Source organism: Notothenia coriiceps, unplaced genomic scaffold (assembly GCF_000735185.1).
Source record: "Notothenia coriiceps isolate Sejong01 unplaced genomic scaffold, NC01 NC01_scaffold00012568, whole genome shotgun sequence".
In the NCBI taxonomy this organism is placed as follows: Eukaryota; Metazoa; Chordata; class Actinopteri; order Perciformes; family Nototheniidae; genus Notothenia; species Notothenia coriiceps.
In genome coordinates this window covers 1,169,226-1,190,465 of record NW_011345269.1, presented here as the reverse complement: position 1 = coordinate 1,190,465, position 21,240 = coordinate 1,169,226, and the positions used below count along the sequence as shown (strand labels likewise).

Sequence of the window (21,240 nt, the reverse complement as noted above, 5' to 3'; positions counted from 1 at the left end):
TTGCATTCAAGGAATTGTTGAACAGTTATAGCTCATGAAACAATATGTTGATTGATAATTTTTCCTTTCACAACAAAGGGAATCTTTTTCAGTTGTTTAACACATTTTACAATCAAGAGTGTATGACTTATTGTTCAGTATTTATATATGACCAATAAGGTTACATTACAGTCCAATTTAGAATAGAAAAAACAATATCTATGGCAATTGTTGCACATAAAAAGCATTGAGGACCCAACATGGCAAATAATGCTAACAAAATTAGTACTAATGTGTAATTTCCCTCCATACAGACTTAGATTCCCTGTCTCATAACTGATACATATTATGTACACAATTTATCAAAATATTGAAATCGCAATATTCACGCCACAGTTAGCATATTTGGTGAAGACAAAATATGTTAAATATCTGATATGATGGTACTGCAGACAAATCCCAGCCTAAAAATACTCATCTAGGAACTTAATAAAATATACTTAATTGGTACAGATCCTCTTAAAAAAATCACACTTTGATCATATTAATATATTTTTAAGTGAAATTGTGAACATGTTTAAAAAATGATAATCCCTCCGATATCGCAAATCATATCCAATTCCAATATAGGTAAATATAATCTCAAATAGTTATTTATTTCCAAATTGTGCAGCCCTACTATCTAGCTTCTGAAATATGAGGACTTACTGCTCTTCTCTTATATATATATATATATCATTCCACATTTCTAATTTTAGTGGTAACCATTTTTCACTTTAATCTCACCTTTTGAACTTAAAATGACATTTTACGTTAGTCATAGCTGTCCTAATCACAGCGAGTCGTCTAAAGCTGTCGGGGGGGCATCGGGTTTGGGAAAGTCAGAGATAACAGCTTTTGTTTCAGTCATAAAAAACATGGTGTGCTATCAGTGTGTGTGAGGGGATGATCTCGCTGATTGTGTGTCCGTAATGTGGCGGCAGGCGGAGGCCACAGAGGACAGCTCAGAGGCAGGGTGCAGTATTTGGCACGTGGACGTCGACGCGCTGCCAGAGTGGATCCTGACCTCAGTTCACCAGGTGAGTGTCTCTGTCCGTCATAAAGTGAGCTGCAATCAGTCGGGGTTAAATGATGTCGTGAGGGGAAGGGAGGTTAGAAGAGGGGGAGCTTTTATTTATTCTCATTCAGCCGCTGTCATTAAGAATCCAATTTCTCTTTTTACTAAAGTCAAACCAAGGTTGTCTTTGATATGTGTTGGTTTGCAGTTGTACACTGTATCAGCCATTTTGGATTATCTAATAAGAACGCATATCTTTATATTTGAGTGTTTATGCAACACTTTATGTAGACATTTTATTAACATTATTAAATCATTGTTTTCTATCTATGGAAATGATTGCACATACAAGATGTTGTGAATGCATACATTCAAAATAATGCTTACATCATCAACAAAACATATTTTCTCACACTGTTTTTAAAAAAAAATAAATATTTTTTATGTTTTCCTTCATACAGATTTAGTTTTCCTGTCACATCAAACTGAAACAAATGTTTAAAATACCATTATTTTATAATAATTAATATTTCAGCAACAGATGATCAATACTTATTTTTTAATTGATCAGGGGTCTTAAAAAGTGTTACAAGTTTATAAAGCAATTTAGCCAAAATTAAGACTATTAATAAGTACTGTATTCAAAAGTATTAAACGGCATTTCCCAAGGTATTACATTTTGTCGCTTGTTTTCAATAAGTATATAAATTGTCCAAAGAGGTTGTATTCTAAAGTCTGTCTGAATGTAATCATTGCGTAGGTGTGTAATGTGATTCTGTGTAGTTTATTTATGGCATCCCGTTGGGTTTGACGTCATCTGAACAGGACATCGCACGCTCACTGCTTGATGGCGCGCGAAGCTCCGTTTACGCCGGTTGTTAAACAACATCGTTATGGGGAAATGTAAGTTTGCGTCCAAATGGTGGGAAGATAAGGAGGAAGGACAATCAATACTGTATATAGTCAATGTGAGGTGAAGTGTGTCGCCAAGGTAACCGGTTAGAACTCCAAGTGGCGATGAGGTCTTCAAATGTATGGAAAGGGTCTTAAAAAAGGTCTTAAAAGGTTTTAAATTCGACTTCAGGATTCCTGCATAGACCCTGATAAATGATGGGCTGATTTAAAGTCCCCTATGTGTATTGGGGTTACAGATAGGGTCCAAAACTAGCAAGCCACATGAATGTCTGGGAGCAAATACATTTTATATACTACACGAATACGGCCAGGATCCGTTGACTTTTCGGAAAATTGGGTTGNGTGTGCCTTGGCAGTCTCAGTAGAGCACTACATGCTTCCGTCTGCTGAAAAGCTCTATGGAGATGAGGAATTCATTTTCCAGCATGATCTGGCACCTGCCCACAGTGCCAAAACCACCAGTAACTGGTGTACTGACCATGGCATTACTGTCCTCGATTGGCCTGCAAATTCCCCTGACCTGAACCCCATAGAGAATATGTGGGGTATTGTGAAGAAGAAGCTGAAAGACACCAGACCCAACAATGCTAATGAGCTAAAGGCCGCTATTGAAGCATCCTGGGCATCCATAACACCTCAGCAATGCCACAGGCTGATTGCCTCCATGCCACGCCGCATTGATGCAGTAATCCGTGCAAAAGGATTCCCAACCAAGTACTGAGTGCATTAATGGACATTTTCAAATGTTTGATTGTGTTTTGCTGTTATAAATCTTTTTTTTTTACTTGGTCTGAGGAACTATTCTAATTTTTTGAGATAGGATTTTTGAGTTTTCTTAAGCTGTATGCCATAATCAGCAATATTAAAATAATAAAAGGCTTGCAATATTTCAGTTGATTTGTAATGAATCCAGAATGTATGACATTTTTGTTTTTTTAATTGCATTACAGAAAATAAAGAACTTTATCACAATATTCTAATTTTCTGAGACAGTCCTGTACATCTTTCATTCCTAGATTCAAATTAGCCAAGCAAGTATAGTGTAATAAAATAAATGTAACCTTTAGCTTCTGGATTAAGATTGTATTAGATATAAGAAATAAGGGTTGTACAGTACCTGCAATAATCAAACACAAAACAGCATAGCATTATTCTGCTGTAGAGAAAGACAGAAGATGTCGATAATTCAGAAAAATTGACCATGACAGGAGACGCTGTGTGTCGGGGGGATGGAGCAGACATCTCTCTAAAGTAATAATTCGGAGGCTCGCCAAAGTGTCAAAAGCCACTGCGACTTAATATGCTGCGGCATATTTGTGGCACTGCTCTGAATGTCATCTTCTAACACAGATAAATAACACAACAAAGCCATGTGATACAGCTCAATATCCGCCTCTAACAAGAGCACCGGGACAATAATCCTTCATTAAAAACTGCTGAATAGTAACTGTATTGATCAGGGTGTCTATATACATCATTAAGTTGTATGCGTCTTATTATCTTCTCTCTGCAAATATAGATCACAATTACCTTGGCACCTCTTTAAACAGCGGCCTGTCCACTTTCACAGGCGGGAGGACTAAATATACGTGTACGAGCGCACACAGTAAAAGAATAGTAATGAGGTCATTTCCTCTGAGGGCCGATAAACAACCTTGAATAAAGTTAAACCAGGCAGGTTTGTTGACCTTCTCTGTGCGACCAATAAACAATAAAGATCAGTTACTTGGTCCCCTCAAGAAACTGTGCAACTGCAATAAAGTTTAACCGACAAGATGCAGAGTAATGTTAAAGAGGCCCTATAATGCTTTTTGGGGTTTTCTCTTTCCTGTATGGGTTATGTTTTAGAGCATGGAAATGGTCTGCAAAAGCTAGAGTCCCAAAGTTCCCCCCCAGAGGGATTTTCTCTTTACTTCTGTAACATAGTGACATCATTATGTAACATGCATTTTTATTGGCTAGCGCTTATGTGTGACAGGCTAAGCAGCTGTTGACCAATCACAACAGAGTCGGCCAGCTAACCAGACTGGGCTCTGGTTTCAGACAGAGGGTGAAAAGAGGTGCTGCAGCACAGGCAGCAGTATGAGAACAGTTAAAGAGCTTTTTGAACATTAAAGCATGGAAACATGTCACAGTAGAGGCACAACATATAAATATGAAAATGAGCATAATAGTGCCCCATTGATATCTCTTTACAAAAAGCAGCCAAACACATCTCATTAGATCACTTGCGCTAAACGGTCCAATTTCTCAATCATAATTTGTATCAGTAGATAACTGTGACTACTAGCAGCTTCAACAAGAGAGCTGCAGCCATGCTTGTTGCTCAGTGAGGCTGTGCTGCACATGTAGAGTGCACTCAGCTTCTCTTGTTAAAGATTCCTTGGTTGTTCAGGTTTTCTAACTGGGAGCCAAATTTTTAGCAGAGGTATTCTCAAATTAGGGACCTAATGAGTGAAACTGGTTAAAGCAATGAATTAATCAGTGTCGCGTTTCCCTGGAGGACACAGAGGGGCTATGAGCTAAAGGGGATGCCGCAGCTGTTCTTCTTTTACAACTCAATATCCAGATGTTCCAGAGGTTTTTACCAGGAGATGGTCTCCTGGACAAGACAAATGTAACAGCTCATAACAAAACTGAATTAAGTTGGTTTAGGTCAATAGTCAGTGATGACTAATTTCCTTCATTGGTTAAAAATAACCAAGATCTAAAAAGTGTATGGTTAGAAAAAAAAGTGTCTTCAAATAGGTTAAATGTAAAGGTATTACAGCTTCTTGCAGGCACGCTAACACATGCTCAAACACCGCTTCAGGCAACTCAATGAAACAAATGTTTACCTTTATTACAATTATCTAGGTTTATAAAATAGATGGAAACATTTTGGATAATGTACATACATGACTGAACAAAATAAAGTCGTTTTTAGACATTTTAAGAGCGTTGAGACCTCAACAGTTGCTAGGGAAGATAATTAGGGAAATCACAAAGTAATCATGGTGCATCCTCTGGAAAGCATGAGTGTATCAGAGAGTGTCAAGGTTATCCATCCAATAGTTGTTGGAATATTTCAGTCTAGGCCAAACAGAGAACCGACAGACCACCATTCCTAGAGCTTAGCCGCTAGCATGGCTAAAAATACGTATATGGCCTTTTTGCCTTAAAGCTATAAAAGAGGACTGCAGTGGACATTTGCATACTGGGAAAAAAAGGACTTGAAAATTAGATAAAGCTAGGAAGGAAACCCTGTAACTCAAATCACAGCCATTGAGACCGACACAAATGATTTGTTTGCCTTTTCATCAGGAATAGATGTGTTTTAGGCTTTGTCATACTGCAGTTTAAGCACACGTTGTCCTCTATTTTGGCTGCACTCAAAGCTATTTTAGGAGCTGTCGACTTGTGATAAGGTCATCCAGAATGCATTTTAATTAGTTGGTAGCCTTAGCAACATTTATATTATCACACCTTTATGTGTATTTCCTTGTAATTCTGGCAGGGAATGTGGGTATTAGATGCCCACAGGAAGGGTTTTATCGCTTCTGGCTGGCAACTGCAGCCCACCTTTGTCTTGTGACATCTATATTGAGGCTCTTTCTGACATTGCATGGTAATAGGATGGCGTCCGCAGCCAGTTCTCTCTGGAGGTTGATATGATATTCTCTCATTAATGGCTCCCTGGCTTCAGTTTGTCTGACAGTGTGTCGTACCCTAATTGTTGCATGTTATCTTTTCCTTCCTTTTCTTTCCTCTACCAGCCCATAGTATGAATGAAAAAAATGCCGGCCAAAAGGAAAACTGGCGATTACAGTGACAACATTTCCGACCTCTCTTAAGGGGGAAAATTGTTCCCTGCTGTTTTATGGGCTGTCACAGCACAGCGGACCTGCTGCATTCGCTGCGATTCTGCTTTCTGACACACAGCCAGACACACTCGGTTCTCTGCTGGTTGTGATGAGCTGATAGCAAACACACCGGGCAGTGATGCGCAGAGAAATACACAAGCACAGGCAGAGGGGCATAGTGTGTCGTAGGCAAACACACACAGAGTGAGTGCTGAGTTTGATATTAGCTCAGCTTAATTGAGGGAAATGAAATCACAGCGTTCGACAGCCACGGGGACCGAATCACCTCTTTTAAACTCAATCACTGTTTTCCTTCCAATTAAATAATGAACATTTAAGGAAAGTGGTGTAAACACATAAACTCGCTTCTCTGCGTAAAGATTTGAGTAATAGCTTTAGATTGAAAGTCAAATAAAATGAATTGACCTCTTTTTCACTTTGTCCTCCACTAGTCAGATGACTTTTGTCAACAAGCCTAACGGGATATCATCCAAAGGAATTAGCTAGGTATCCATGAAGAGTCGCTTTACCTCATTATAACAGTTACGCATGGTTGAGCGCATCAGACTGTCACTCAGGGAACTATCTAATGTGAGTGAAGGGACACTGGAGGACAGATTTATCCCGGCAGAAACTTGCTTCGCCTTTTTTTCTCTTCAGGGTTTAGCAATTATGTCAATACACGAGCAAGTGCAGAGGGATGATAAGAACCTAACAGCGGAAAGATGTTTGTGATTATGAGATGTGGAGGGCACAGAAAGCTGAGAGTGAAGTGTTGCACTAATGAGGCGGGGCAATATCTGAGAGCGTGTCTCGTTATCAAAAGTACGACAGCTTTTTGAACCATCAGTTGAGAGTCCAGATTTCTATTAATTGCCAATACTATTTTGTCAAAATAGAAACCCTTGAAGAGAACCTATTAAGCTTTTGGGTGTTTTCCCTTTCCTGTAGTGTGTTTTGTACACTCACTTGCCACTTTATTAGGTACACCTGTTCAACTGCTCGTTAACGCAAGTATCTAATCAGCCAATCACATGGCAGCAACTCAATGCATTTAGGCATGTAGACATGGTTGAGACGACCTGGTGAAGTTTAAACAGCATCAGAATGGGGAAGAAGAGATTTAAGTAACTTTGAACGTGGCATGGTTGTTGGTGCCAGACAGACTGGTCTCAGTATTTCAGAGACTGCTGATCTGCTGGGATTTTCAAATTCCAAAAAAGGGAAAATATCCAGTGAGCGGCAGTTCTCTGGGTAAAAATGTCTCGTTGATGCCAGAGGTCTGAGGAGAATGGCCAGACTAATTAAAGATGAAAGAAAGGCAACAGTTACTCAAATAACCACTAATTACAACCAAGGTATGCGCTCCAACACATTGTGTGTGATAGGCTAAGGGGCGGCACTCAAAATGACCATAATAGGGCCTTTAACCTGAATCAGTGATGCAGGGCTGACATATGAAGGCTCATCCCGAAGTTAGTTTTGTTCTTTTCGCTAAACAACAATCGGATTTTGGATAATTGCAGAACATAAACACATGATCATGATCCTTACACGTTTTGATCAGCAAGATAATCTTTACAAAGAATATTCAAATGTGTGATTTTGAAAGAATAGATACAAAAAACGGTAGTAAAAAGCTAACAATTGGCTATAAACAAACTACTGTCGTCTTCACCGCTAATTTAACGACTGACTAGCATTAGGCGATATTACTTTTAGAACACTCCTTTAGCCACTTGTTAGCAACCGCCTTTATTAAGACCAGTAAAAACTTCAAAATGAACATTAACTGACGTTGTTTATGTAGAAGAACAAACTGAAAAATCCCTCAAGCTTGTGTTAACCATACATTTTTTCAGGCACCAAACCAAAAACACATGTTTATATATATTTTTTTACTTTGAGATAAGGGGACCTAAACGCAAAAAAAATGCTCACTCCCCTGGTCTCCGTCCTGCAGCACTGTTTGGTCTTAGACACCTTGCATTGTTTACCATTGATCATTGTGACTCACCTTCTGCCTTGCATGTCTTGGTAACAGGGTCCATCTCATAGCCTTCATGGCATTCACATTTAAAATCCCCCTTGTAGTTGATGCAGATCTGGCTACAGGCGTCTGGGTTCTCACACTCGTCGATGTCTGTAAAAGACAAAGAAGAATGAAGAGAGTTTATCCATCAGCTGGAAGACAGAGCGACAGGCGCTGTCAGACGGACAGACGGTGACTGATTCACCGCCATGAGCTGCATCAGATAGGAGCGGCAACTCAATCCACAAAATATAAATAAAGCATTGACTTTCTGAAATTAAGGGCTGTAATGGAGGAGTTTATATGCACATTTATTGAGTTGTTCAGGGATGATGTATCTTTGTAGCCTTACCCGGAATTTAGCATCGCAACCCTTCCTCGACAAAAAGCAATGGGATTTTTCTATTGGAATTTTAAATATTGCAGTAAATAAGACCAAACACTTGTTTATGACACTTACACATTTGTTCATCAGGATAATCTCTACAAATAAACACCACTTTTATCATAGTTGAAACATAAATGCAACCGCCAGAAGTAAATAGCTAGCTCAACGCTATCAGCGCCACCACCGCTAAGCTAAAGGCAGACTCATGTTCAGTTTAAGGGAGTTTAGTATTCCTGTTAAGTATCTTGTTCGCAACCACCATTTTAAGAGATCTATTGTCAAAGCTTCAGACATTAATGAGTGGTTAATAGAGTGGTTCAGAATTATTTTTGTAGGCCAATAATAGACAGAATTATTTTTGTAGGCCAACCAAGAAGTTAGCAAAGCAAAGGGGTCTGTTGACTAAAGAAATGGGATTTTCTTATATTGCAGAAAGTAAGCCATTCAGCCAACACAAGTTCATCATACTTAGCATTTTTTGTTCAGCAGGATAGTCTCCACATATTGACACTACTTTGTGATTTTTGTATCGTAAATGATATCGGTAGAAATAAACATGAGGACGTTTAGTAGTCTATTGAGTCACTTGTTAAGTTAATCGAAGCTTCAGTCATTCACAAGTGGGGGATTTACTGACATGTTTCATGTCGTAGGACAAAATGTAAACATCTCTACAGCTTTTTTTAGACCTCATTTCAGGCATCTAAAAAGAAAGCACGTTCAAAACACTTTTAACTTACTGACAGGGGAACCCAGAACAGCTAAATTGCTAACTAATCTCCTGGTTTAGGACTCATTCCTGACCCACTCTATAACTCCAAGTGTTGAAGAAACACACAGACATTATGTCATTCACTATAATAGGAGGAAAGTAGTCGACAGGGAGACTTCTCCGCTCTGCTTCCTCCTAACAGATCTCAGGCTTTTTCCTGGGGTGTGATGGAGAAACACAAGTGCTAAAAGGATGGGGAAGAGTGTGAAGGACAGGGTATAAGCGTGTGTGAGAGTGTGTGAAAGAGAAGTGTGGCTGTTCTAGATTCCCTGTGGGAGTGACAGGCAGGGCACATTAAACAAAGACAGACAGCTAGAGAGCTGAGAGCTGTCCAAAGCAATACACCAAAACACACTCCCATGGATCAATCTCACACACAAACACGGACTCACAGCAGCTTGGTCAGCAGAGCCAAAATGCCACTCGTTTCTTTCCATCTGTCTGACTGTCTGTCTATCTAAAGTTTCTTTACTTACCACCACAAGTCTTCTTGTCCAGTAGCTGGTAGCCTGTGGGGCACTGGCACTCGAAGCCGATTGGTCGATCCATGCAGACATGGGAGCAGCCACCGTTGTTGATCATACACTCATTCAGCCCTGGGAGACAAAGAAAGAGAAGCCAGTGGTCAAATGCAGCCAATCTTAGAGAGGAACATTCCAAGACTTAAATCTAGTGGTGCAGTGATGACACATTTTTGTAGGCCGACCCAGAAGTTAGCATCGCAAGGGCTCCCTCGACAAAAAGCAAAAGGAATGTTCTATAGTATTACGGGATATTGCATAAAATAAGATCTGTGGCAAACACATGTTGATGATACTTAAATGTGTGTTCAGCAGAATAATCTCATCAAAACCACTTTTATGATTTTTGAAGCGCGAAGGCAATAGCTACAAGTAAAAACCTAAAGTTAGACTATAAACAATCTATATCACGGTCACATGACACCCCGTCAACACTGCTTAGTTTAAGAAGGATTCATGTTCTTGGTAGTCACTTATTTTGTCACTTTATAGAAATCACTTTTTTTCCCCCACTGATAAAAGCTGAAGACATAAACCAGTGGGTGATTTACTAATGTATTTTATGCTGTAGAAAAAAAATCTCTTCAGCTTGTGGTAACCACAGAACTTATTTCAGGCTAAAATAACAGTTGGTACTGAAGGACAAGACAAGGGTACTGGAAGTTGTAAAATTATAACTCATTCCCAGGTTTTAAAACTCATTACTGCACCACTATATAACAAAATTGAGCTTTGGGCTTCTAACCAAAAACATGTTCAAAACCATTGACTTCAAGAAGAGGGAACTGGAAGAGGTAAAACGCTAACCATTCCAAGGTTTTATGACTCATTCCTGACCTACTTTATTGAAAGATTCAAAGGCTTTATCATTGTATGCACAGTTGTTGGGAATGAAAACCTCAAGTCCCAGGCCCCTCCCACAGTGAAACATGCAATATACTATGAGGAAACCTAACAAGTGCATGTGAGACTGTGGTGCAGGAAAAATGAATATATATACGTGAGCATGGAACATTCGTGAACATTCCTACATGGAAAATGGAACAGGGTGAACGGGAATACAAATAAAATACTGTACAGCGGAATAATATACTAATAATTGTAATTGTATATAAATATTATAGAAAAATACACATATACGTACATATGTTGATAGCACATTGGGACATTACTGTGGCCCAAGGTTATCAAAAAATGTAAGAAATTGGATTTAGAATAAGCCCTCTGACTTTAGAATATATATTTGTAAAGGTTTTAATAGCAGTGGAATAGCTCATAATATCTGACAAAGGTGTATGTGCGGCACAAGGTGTGGAAAATGGATATCATATTCATAATCTCCTTTTAATCTTGGCTCTTGTACCTGGCTCTTTTTCAACCCTTTTTGATTCCTTATCAGATGTTCTCACAGGTGAAAAATAGGAATCAAAGAGACCCAACATCACACGCGATAAGCTCTTAAAACCCTGAATCAGGTCTATCTGCAGGGATGTGAAGCATAGAGGGGATTATCGATGTGGACCGGGATATCTGAGATGTCCCTTAAGGATCCATCACAGGAGTGAGAGAGGACGTCTAAATTAAACAGGGACAATGAGTGATGTGAAAGAAGTGGGGAACAAACAAGGGGTACAAACACTCTCTTTAAACTGTGTCAGAGCAGCTGGCAGAGATGGCACATAACAAAGAAGGAAGTTAGATTTTATTGTGCTGCACAATGACTTGATAGCAAGAAGGGCTTAAAAGTCACCGGCTTGTACATTTTTTGGGTCAGATTTATAGCTTCCAACGAAAAAAAAGAAGCTAAGCTAACTGAGTGAAAGCTAAAATAACCAGAAGAAGAATGATCCAACATTTCATTGAACAGCTTTGCTTTTTACACAAACATTAAACACGGATGCACGGTGAACAAGTGACAACTGGAAAGGGGTGATAGAGAGGAATGGATTAAACGACAGGGGAAGCCTCACTCCTCAATACGAGAGAGTGCTTCATTCGCTCAACAGCATCCCGCCCAATCTAGTGTAACACATTTGTCAATAGACAGGGAGCTTTATATCATCAGTCATTGAAACAGGGCGACTGTAAACAGAGTTTGTGTGTGTTATAAAACAGTAGGCCTAAAGCAAAGCATCTGAATCTGCAAACCCACCACAAGGAGTTTTGCAAAAATATGCTTTATTCACTGAATATGTAAACAGAATGCTGGAACAATGCATTAACCGATACATATGACTTTGTATTGTTTATTTGTGTCGGAGTAAGTGTGTAAATTATTGCACTAAATAAACAGCATATTAAATGATCACAGATCCTTTGTGGATTTGTAAGAGACAGACTTTTATTTTGAAAGGGTATGGGCTTAAAATGCAGCTAACAATTAAAAATATTTTTGTAGAAAGGGCTTCTTTTTTTTTTTTTATACATGAGGCTGAACAACATTTTGTTTTTCAAAATGTATGTGTATGTATGTGTGCACTGTGAAGGTCTGCTACTTTCATTTTCAGATTTTCCTCCCGCATTCATTGTATAGGTATTTTTGCTATTATTTGAGGTTGAAGCAAAAGTTAAACATTTTGGGATATTCACCCATTTACTTCCTTTCGAAGAGTAGCCTATAGCTGGTTGCCCAGAAATAAGAAAGGTCCAGGAAGTTGTGCTCATCTCGGGGAAATCAAAAAATGTAAACAAAATGTAATTTTCACACTTCATTTACACTTTATTTGTTGTGTGGATTTAACAACAAAAAATAAAATGTGTAATGAGCGAGCTTTTGAGGCACTCTTATGTGGATTTTGTTATCTTTGGACGGAGCCAGGCTAGCTCTTTGCCTGTTTAAAGTCTTTGTGCTAAGCTAAGCTAGCCGGCTGCTTGCTACATCTTTAATATACTGAAAGGATATGACAGTAGTTTCAGTCTTCTGATCTATCTTTACGTATTAACCCTAATCCCTTTAGGTAATTTAACTTTTTTTTTTTACAATTTGAAGCAAAAGTTTTAATAAAATATCTGAACATTAAAAGAGAAGTCTGTTCGAGAGACCTAGCTTGCAATGATAAAACGTAGTAGCCTACTGACATTGCCATTCATGATTCTACACACTCCACAGGCAAAACAAGCCTTTGCTTTCTAAAAAACTATACTGATGCTATGTTGTTATTCCTTGCAGTAAAATGCCGAAAGTCTGTCCCTGGCCCTTATTTACTTAAAGAGTTAGAGTTAGACCAACTACCAGCTATACAGGTACACAGTGAATGCATGGATGACCTGTTCAGCTCATCTGTGGAGCTTTAGCAAAGCTATAGCACATTATTCTTTATATATTGTTAAAACAAATACAGGAAGATAAAGTTGACTCTCCAGGGATTGACTGAGGGTTGCTTTTGTGGGAACACTTCATCTCTGCTTTGTGTGAGTGCCAGCAGACTTTGAGCGGAGCGCTGCGACCGCCAGCATTAAATTCCCCTCTCTAATTCAGCTGGATGGGTGACAGCAGCCTGCCACTCACAGGAGCTAACTCCCTTCATGTCGCTGCTAGAATTAACTGCAAACGGAAGAAAGACTGAGATGTGTCTGTTTCTGTAGAGGACTCACTCCTTCCTGGGTCTTTGAGTGGGCTGGGTGGTAACAAAGACGCCTCAGGAGGCCATGTGGTAAGATGAAGAGCTTTTTCTAGACCGCTTCCAAGGACAGGCGAGATTTAGAGGTCAGTCTCCCACGAGGAAACAAACATGACGTCTCTCCTTTTCTTCTCGACCTCCATCTCTCTTCCTCCACATCCTTCACCATGGTAACCCATTATGTGCTACTTATGTTCTTCCCTTTTACACAGAGGTTACGCAATAGTGCTTTAGAGAAAAAACAACAATGCCAGCAGAATGCAGCCCCATCGTGTGACATGTAACTTTACATTATGTGTGTGTGTGTGTGTGTGTGTGTGTGTGTGTGTGTGTGTGTGTGTGTGTGTGTGTGTGTGTGTGTGTGTGTGTGTGTGTCAAAGACCCTGGCCAGCTTTCCCTTTTACACAACCCTCAATTTGGCTATGTGATTAAAGAACGAATTGTCACCTAAACTATTAGTTGGACAACACAAAAATACTTATTTCCAATAAAAAATGACAGAAAATGCTTTTTCGTCCACTTAAATATGAATATCTTCTACAATTTATTTTTCATTTAATATCCTTGGGTTCTTGCCTTAGAATTTGACATACTGGGCAAACATATTTAACTTTTCTGGCATTTTATGATGATTAATCAAGAAAATAATAGCCAGATACATTGATACTAAAAGGAATTGCTAGTTGCGGCTCTATCTGTGATCACAGACTAACAATCCTCCCTCATACTGTGTCTGTTTCTGTCACACAAAATAACATAGCAACAGTCCCGCTCTGAAAACTATGTTGCAGTGTCGAGTAATGTTGTCATCAGCCTTTCAAATATAAAGAATTCCTTTTTGTGTGTCATATTAGACTGAATATCTTTGGGCTTCAGAGTCATTTCATACATCACCTGAGAGAAAAATGGATGGACATTTTTCCCTATTTAATTACATTTTATATACCAAAGAAATAAGTCGGTAATGAAAAGAAAATGTCATGTTGTTTCGGTTGGGTGACTTTGTTGGATTCCTACTTTGAGACTTTAAATATTTTGTATTGTTTAGTTTTGTATATGGTTTGGAGCTTGTTGATCATGAAGTGTGTAGTTATTTCGCTGTGATATTGATTGGATAACTAACTGTAATCTAAATTCTGCCATCCGGCTTCAACTAAAATATTATTGTTGTGTCTGTAGTAATTTGTCTGTATAACTATTGAATAAAAACATGCTGTAATACTGTTATAAGACCCTCAAATATGACGATTTCTTTGTTTTGTATCATATTAAAGTGAATATCTTTGGATTCTGAAGTGACAAACACCACTTTGCTCTTGAGATGGACATATTTACTATTTTCACAATAATTGCTAATGAAAACAATCATTAGTTGCGGGTCTATTTATGATCACAGAGTAAAATTATTCCCACATACTGTGTTTGTGCCTTTCATACAAAAATAAAACAGAAACAACAGTCCTGCCTGGAACAAGCGGGAGGTGATGGTGATGAGAAATGAATGGTGTGTCGGGTAATGAGTCCGGCCCGTGTATTTCTAACGAGATGTTGAAACACAGAAAAATATTTGTTTGAGCACCGAGAGAAACGAGCTGTCTTTATTTCCCTCTGATGTAAGGCTGATGCGGGCGAATGCAATCACACCGAACAACTACGGATAAGTGTGTGTCTGTGCGGCGGGGAGTATCACTGTCTCTCTGTGTGTGCTTTCCTGTGTGTGTTTTTCGGTTCGGGGAACATCTTGCGAGGGAACGGTTGAGCGAGCACAGCGATGAGCAAGGTGTGTGTGGACACGCTTTTAATGAGCTGAGAACAAGACCCCAGCTGAAGTTGGGAAGGGAGGTGTGAAGAGGCAGGAAGAGGAGGAAGAGGAGGGACAAAAGGAGGAGAATTACTCTCTGGGATACCTGTGTCGTAGTTTCTATCCCTGGCAGAGGTCAGCCTGCCCTGCCATCTGTCACTTGCACATCCTTAACTTTATCATCCTCTGAGATGTTGTATCTGTCTCATGTCCGAAACTTTCTGTCTGAGTTCTTCAGCACAGAGGGCTTTACATGTTCTTAAATAGGGGGAAATGGGCATCTACCAATCTGAGGGTCAGAGGTTTGATCCCATGCCTCTGCAGTCAACAAGGCAAATTGTCTTGGGCAAGATACTTAACCCCAAATTGCTACCCTAGACTTTCAAAGGTTCAGGACTCAAAGGCTTTATTGTCATATGAGCAGTAGCTAAAGCAGCTTTAGCAATCAAAAGCTTAAATATTAGGCTCCTTCAACAATGCAACATACACCATACTTAAATACGGAGGGCAACTGGCCTAAAAAAAAATTCCATAAGGAGAAACGCGCAGCAGTTTCAAAAACATTATGCAAATATAAAATGACAAAAGTGCAAAAACACATGAAGAAACTTCTTCATCCTTTACTAAAAGTGCTGCAAAAACGAAACGCTGCAAGAAGCTCAAAACACAATGGAAATGGGGACATCTAAAAGTAAGGAAAAAAGTGATACAGCGCTTGTTGACATACAGGGATTATAAAGATGGCCAACTGGCACGTACCTAAAATGTACGTTTTGTTGGCTTAATTCAACAACGTGATTGCATGACTCGTTCTGATGTTATTGCAGATCTTCTAGCTCGTTAACCTAGCTAAGCTAGCCATGACATGTTAAAGGTGGGGTATGTAATTTATTTCAGAAACACTTTTTATTATATTCCATGGGATGCTCTTAACATCCCGATATAAATGAATATATGAAATGCTTTCACAATAAATACATACAAAAATGTCATCTGTGGAAGCCGTGGCGCTGTAAAAAGCACGAGCAATCATTTTAGCCAGCCCGGCTAAAATAACTGGATGGCCTACCTGCCTGTCAGCCTTCCATCTGTGCACAAACTTATCTCGTGCCCTCATTGGTCAAGTGCGCGTCCGTATGTGTTGGAGGAGGGGTTCTGTAAGGAAGTCTGAAGGAAGTGGCAGATTTTTTCCGGTTGTGTACTTTCAAATTCTAGCGCACTCAAGCTGGTTTCTCCAAAATTACATGCCCCACCTTTAAGTAATGTAAACAAAACAATTTCTTAAATGTCCTCATGGCACGTAAAACAGCTTAAGAGAAGAAAGTATTGTGAGACAAGAAAATAGGGATGGTACACAGCAGAAGAAGCATTTTTCTAGTTTGATGCTAATTACTACACACAGGCTCTAGTTCTGAGCAACTGAGGCTGCTGCTCATTTGAATATGCTTCTGAAGCCTTTGAAATGCAAGGTAGTGAGAGGAAGGTGTTTGCAGTTTTGTTATGGCAAACATGATTAAACGGTGACATTAACTAACCGAATCCACTAACAATTTCATTGTTTGTTTCACAGAGCTTAGCCGACAAACACAATCTCTTTCATTTCATACCACACGATTATAGGAGCGAAGTAACAACCAAACACCTGTGTGAAGAAAAATAAAATAGGTCCTCTTACCGCACTCCTTCTTGGGCTCGTCTGATCGGTCCTTGCAGTCTTTGACAGAGTCGCACACCTTGGAGCTGTCGATACACTCGCCGTTCTTACACAGGAACTTCAGGGGGCCCTCACATTTGGTGGCTACAGCAGAAAAGAACAAGATATATCAGCATCTACTCTATAAAGTGTATTTTGCATAGGCTATTGCAAACATAAACTTATGCAAAAAAGTGTGTGAAGCATAGGCCAGGAACCCATTGACTTTGCTTCGCGGACTGCTTTTTGTCAACTGTCCCCAGTGGTGAAAAGTAACTAAGTAGATTTACTCAAGTATAACACTTAAATACAATTTTGAGGTACTTGTACTTTACTTGATTATTTACATTTTTTGCTACTTTGTACTTCTACTCCACTACGATTCAGAGGAAAATTGTGTACTTTTACTCCACTACATTTATTTAATACATTTAGTTACTTCACAGATCTGGATTAATGATGTGAAATATAATCAAGTGTTAAATCAGACTTTAGTTCCACCTGGAGTAAATTCACAAGCTACCCTGCAGTATACAAAGTCATTCAAACTACTGTAGCTGCTCCTTTACCAGCTTTGATAACACTTTCATGATCAATAATTATAATCCAAACATATTGATAATACAGATATATATTATTCTGAAAAGGGCCAATCTTCACAATACAGTAAGTACTTTTACTTTTGGTTCTTCAAGCATATTTTGATGCTAATACTTTTTAACTTTTACTGAGTAACATTTTGATTGCAGGACTTTTACTTGTAGCAGAGTATTTCAACACTCTCGTACTTCTACTTTTACTTGAGTACAAGATCTGAGTACTTCTCACACCTCTGACCAAAAGTCCACACTGAGCTGAGGAAAAGGGCAGTTATGCTGCTTCATTTGCTTGGAAAAATATGCAAATATGAGTTGAAACTCAGGGAGCTGGTCTCTCTAAACAGTTTTAAAATGCTTTTTAGTGATCGAGAAGATGCTGTTCCTGATTGTGACCATATATGTTTTCTGTTTTTTAAATGTGTGTTGTGTAACTGTGCTGCTCTGTTTCTTGGCCAGGTCTCTCTTGCAAAATACATTTTCTCTCAATAAGAATTCTCCCGGGTAAAAAATAAATAAACGTAATTTATGCTGGGACATCTCCCCACCACTTTCTGAAAATTGCCAATTTTGTCCCCACCACCTTTTCAAAGTATAATTGGTTTTAAATGTTTTAAAAAACAGCGTGCATGAGATGTTTTAATAATCACTTTGAAAGAAACATGAGCAACATGTAATCTGGAGAACAGTTTGTCAGTTCACTTTTGGTGGGTGTACTTCTGGGGACCCAAGTGCTGCAATTTTGACATAAATTTAATATTGGTAAACCTGGTATAGAAAATAAAAAAGGAAAGATTGCTCCCCCTTTGCAGCAGCGGGGCACAGGCACTGCAATAGTTGTCAAAAAAAGTAAGCAAACAATAATTCCCCCCTTAGCCATGTGATTGTAATAACCCCCAAACTTGCATGTGCCACAATCAGAAACAGATTCCTGACACAGTTTCTTTGTTGAGTTGGGTTTGTGACATTGAAAAACAAAGCAAGGTATTCAGGCGTCTCAAGGTGTTGCTAACAAATAGTAAGCCACAGTAAGGGTATTGTTTCCTATTTGCGCAAAATACAGTTGTTGTCTTTTATATCTGGAAAGGTGTCACCAGCGCTTTTTCAAGTGAAGCCCATAGTGTGAAGTCATAGCAAACGTCCAGTGGTTCACCAGATTCCTTCAGGCTCAGGTGAAACAAGTGGTAGCTTAAAATGCTCTTCACTCAGATATTTATATGACTCCACATACAAAACTGAGTGTAATAAAAGCTCAACTTTAATTTGGTCCAACTTCTAAAGCTCAGATTTCATTTCCTGTAATGCCATTTTGTACTAAATGATGCATCATAGTCAGAAGAGGGAGCCGTAATGGGATCAGACCAGAAAGAGAACCGGGATGGATCCACACAGTATGATCAATGGTCTTGTAGTAACTCATAAGGTATTGAATGTATTATATATAAATGGACAATAATTTGTGTCCAGAGAACTCCCATATATTTTTTATTTAAAGTAAGTTAATGTATAACTGGTACGGTTTCCATTAAATCAACCCTATCCTCGATCCTTTAATGATACTATATTCATTATCAGTTTTTTCCAGATACAAATGTGTATTCCTTTAACCTGTTAAGCCCTGAGCCGGTTTTCCAGGTCTCAGGCTCGAAAATGACATGCCCAGAACAAATGACCATATCCTTTCTTCTAAAAGGGGTAAATTAATAATCTTTTTTCTCAAAGCAAGGTTACTGTGAGTTGGATGTAGAAGAGTCAGAATCAATATAAATGTTTTTATTTAAAAGTAAATTCAGATTGAACATAGTAAAAATAAGAAAATTATAGTGTCCGTCCAAAAAAAAACAACCCACCTTTGGGATTATTTGGGTGGATTTGCAGTTTCTCTGGAACCCATTGGTCGATTTTGGTGATTGACATCTCTTTTGAACCGTTAGAGCCAATAGAATCGAAGGGAAGTTCCACATACACACACGTTACCATTGAGGAGTGAAAGGTAAGACAAATTGGCCGTGTTTGCTCCGTAAAGCTCTGTGTTGTGATGTCTGTATTTGCTTCCCCTATCGCAAATTCTGATCGCTCAGTGATGATACTTATATTTCTGGAATCTGTGGAATCTCAGCTTGCTAATCGATATCTTGTTTGTGCAGATCCAATATGTAATAAGGGTATTTATACCTAGAGTTCTGCGTGTTAGCATTTTTTCACTCAGGGCTCATTTAGACGCTTCTTGTGAGACTTGTGTTTTGTTTTCGGTAAAAAAAAATTCATATCGTCAGTTAGCTGAGTTTCTTCCCGTTAAGTGGGTTTGTACACATTAATAGGTTTTAAATGTTAAGAAGCCCTGAGACACAGTTTCATGAAAAAGAAAACCCGCAGCACCCCGCAGGGGCCGTCCGGTTGAACAGGTTAAAGACAATTAGAATGATGCCAACATTTGTTCAGTTTGTTTCTCTGATAACGTTATATTCAGATGTCCAATGACTATTACTAATCTGGAAAAAGTTAACAACGACCTAGATCTAAAAAGTGTGAAATAAGAATGTGGCTTGAATAAAACNGACTCCAAGCAGCTTCTACTGAAGCCTTCCGAGTAAATCGCCAGAACGCCGACACCTCCTCATCACTCCACCGCTCCCATGTTTTTTTTTGTGTTGCCATAAGTTATTCTCTCTCCGTTGGTGCGCGGGGCTAAAGCTAATAATTTTTACGGGGCGTGGTTTGCAATTCGCCCAGCCAATCAGAAATTGGTACTTTTTTCTCCCCAGGATAGTACCACCTCTCTAGCAGGCACTAAAAATGGGGGTAAAAGTTCTCTGAACTAAATACTCTTTTTGGTATGAACGCAAAATTCCAGGCACTATCGGAACCAAACGGGAAAAGTACGGGTAAAAGTGTGAAAGCGCCTATTGTGTTCGATTCAACCAAATCTCTCTCAGACGGGCGTAGGGAGTGGCTCCTTATTTTCATCTAAAGTAACAGACAGAGAATCAGCACTTTTGAAACGGGGCTGAAACAGAGTGACACTGCAATGATCTGTTTGGTGTTTCAGCCAATCAGAGACAGGCTCTGTATATATCTGAGACCTATAATATATTGATGAAAAACAGTATGATAGGGGACCTTTAAGGTTATGCCAATCTCTGATTTGTGTGAATGTGATTCCTCCCCAGCCTGAAGCCTTCATGGCCCCCCCGGCCTCCAACAGACTGAGCCGGAGAGAGAAAAACCGTCTGAAGAGCGTCCGGAGGAAACAGAGGAGGAGAGAGCGATGGATGCTCAGCCAGCAGGTCAGACACACTGACATCAGGACTCAAACACACTCCTCACATTCCAGAAAGCTCTGAAAGTTAGTTTGTAGAAAGTTGCAGAAAAAAGTTAGAACGTTAATGACGAAGCGGCTAAATATAAGTATCATTATTCATCGTATCTGCTTAAATTGAGTAGAATAATGTTTTGTTTACGGCAAAAACTATTAACTATTATTTTAATTGTTTTTATTTTACTCATAAGAATTTCAAGGATGATGTCATTTTTTATGAAATTTGAAAAATTACATTAAAACGGGGAAAAATATTTTTATAGGAATTATTTCTAAATATATTTCTGTTCAAGGTTCAAGGCTTTTATTAGTCATACGAACATAGCTACAGCGTCGTTATGACGATGAAAATCTTAGGTCACAGTGTCCTCCAACAGAGCTACACAATAAAACTGAAAAACTGAAAAAATAGTAAATACAAAAAAGAAAATTGTAAAATAGTGAAATAAAAGTCTATATACAAGTGATTGGAATATGATATATTAGATACAGAATTTGTAAGTTGCAGACAGATGAATGTTATGGATGTTGTTTCAAAAGTGCAGGTGTTTAATAGTCTTATGGCCTGTGGGATGAAACTGTGTCTGTGACTTTAAATGACATCATCCTTTTATTCCTAGTGAACCTTTGAATAAACTATATGTGTGTGTGTGTGTGTGTGTGTGTGTGTGTGTGTGTGTGTGTGTGTGTGTGTGTGTGTGTGTG

General features: G+C 38.9%; 1 protein-coding gene across 1 annotated transcript in view; it reads left to right on the top strand.

Annotated features, from left to right (window-relative positions):
- LOC104947464 (E3 ubiquitin-protein ligase RNF180-like) overlaps nt 1–21,240 on the top strand; it is a 34,651-nt gene that overhangs the window by 1,442 nt on the left and 11,969 nt on the right. Inside the window, exon 3 of the mRNA XM_010773475.1 lies at nt 963–1,058. Coding sequence (XP_010771777.1) covers nt 963–1,058 — 96 coding nt within the window. The remainder of the gene's footprint in view (nt 1–962; nt 1,059–21,240) is intronic.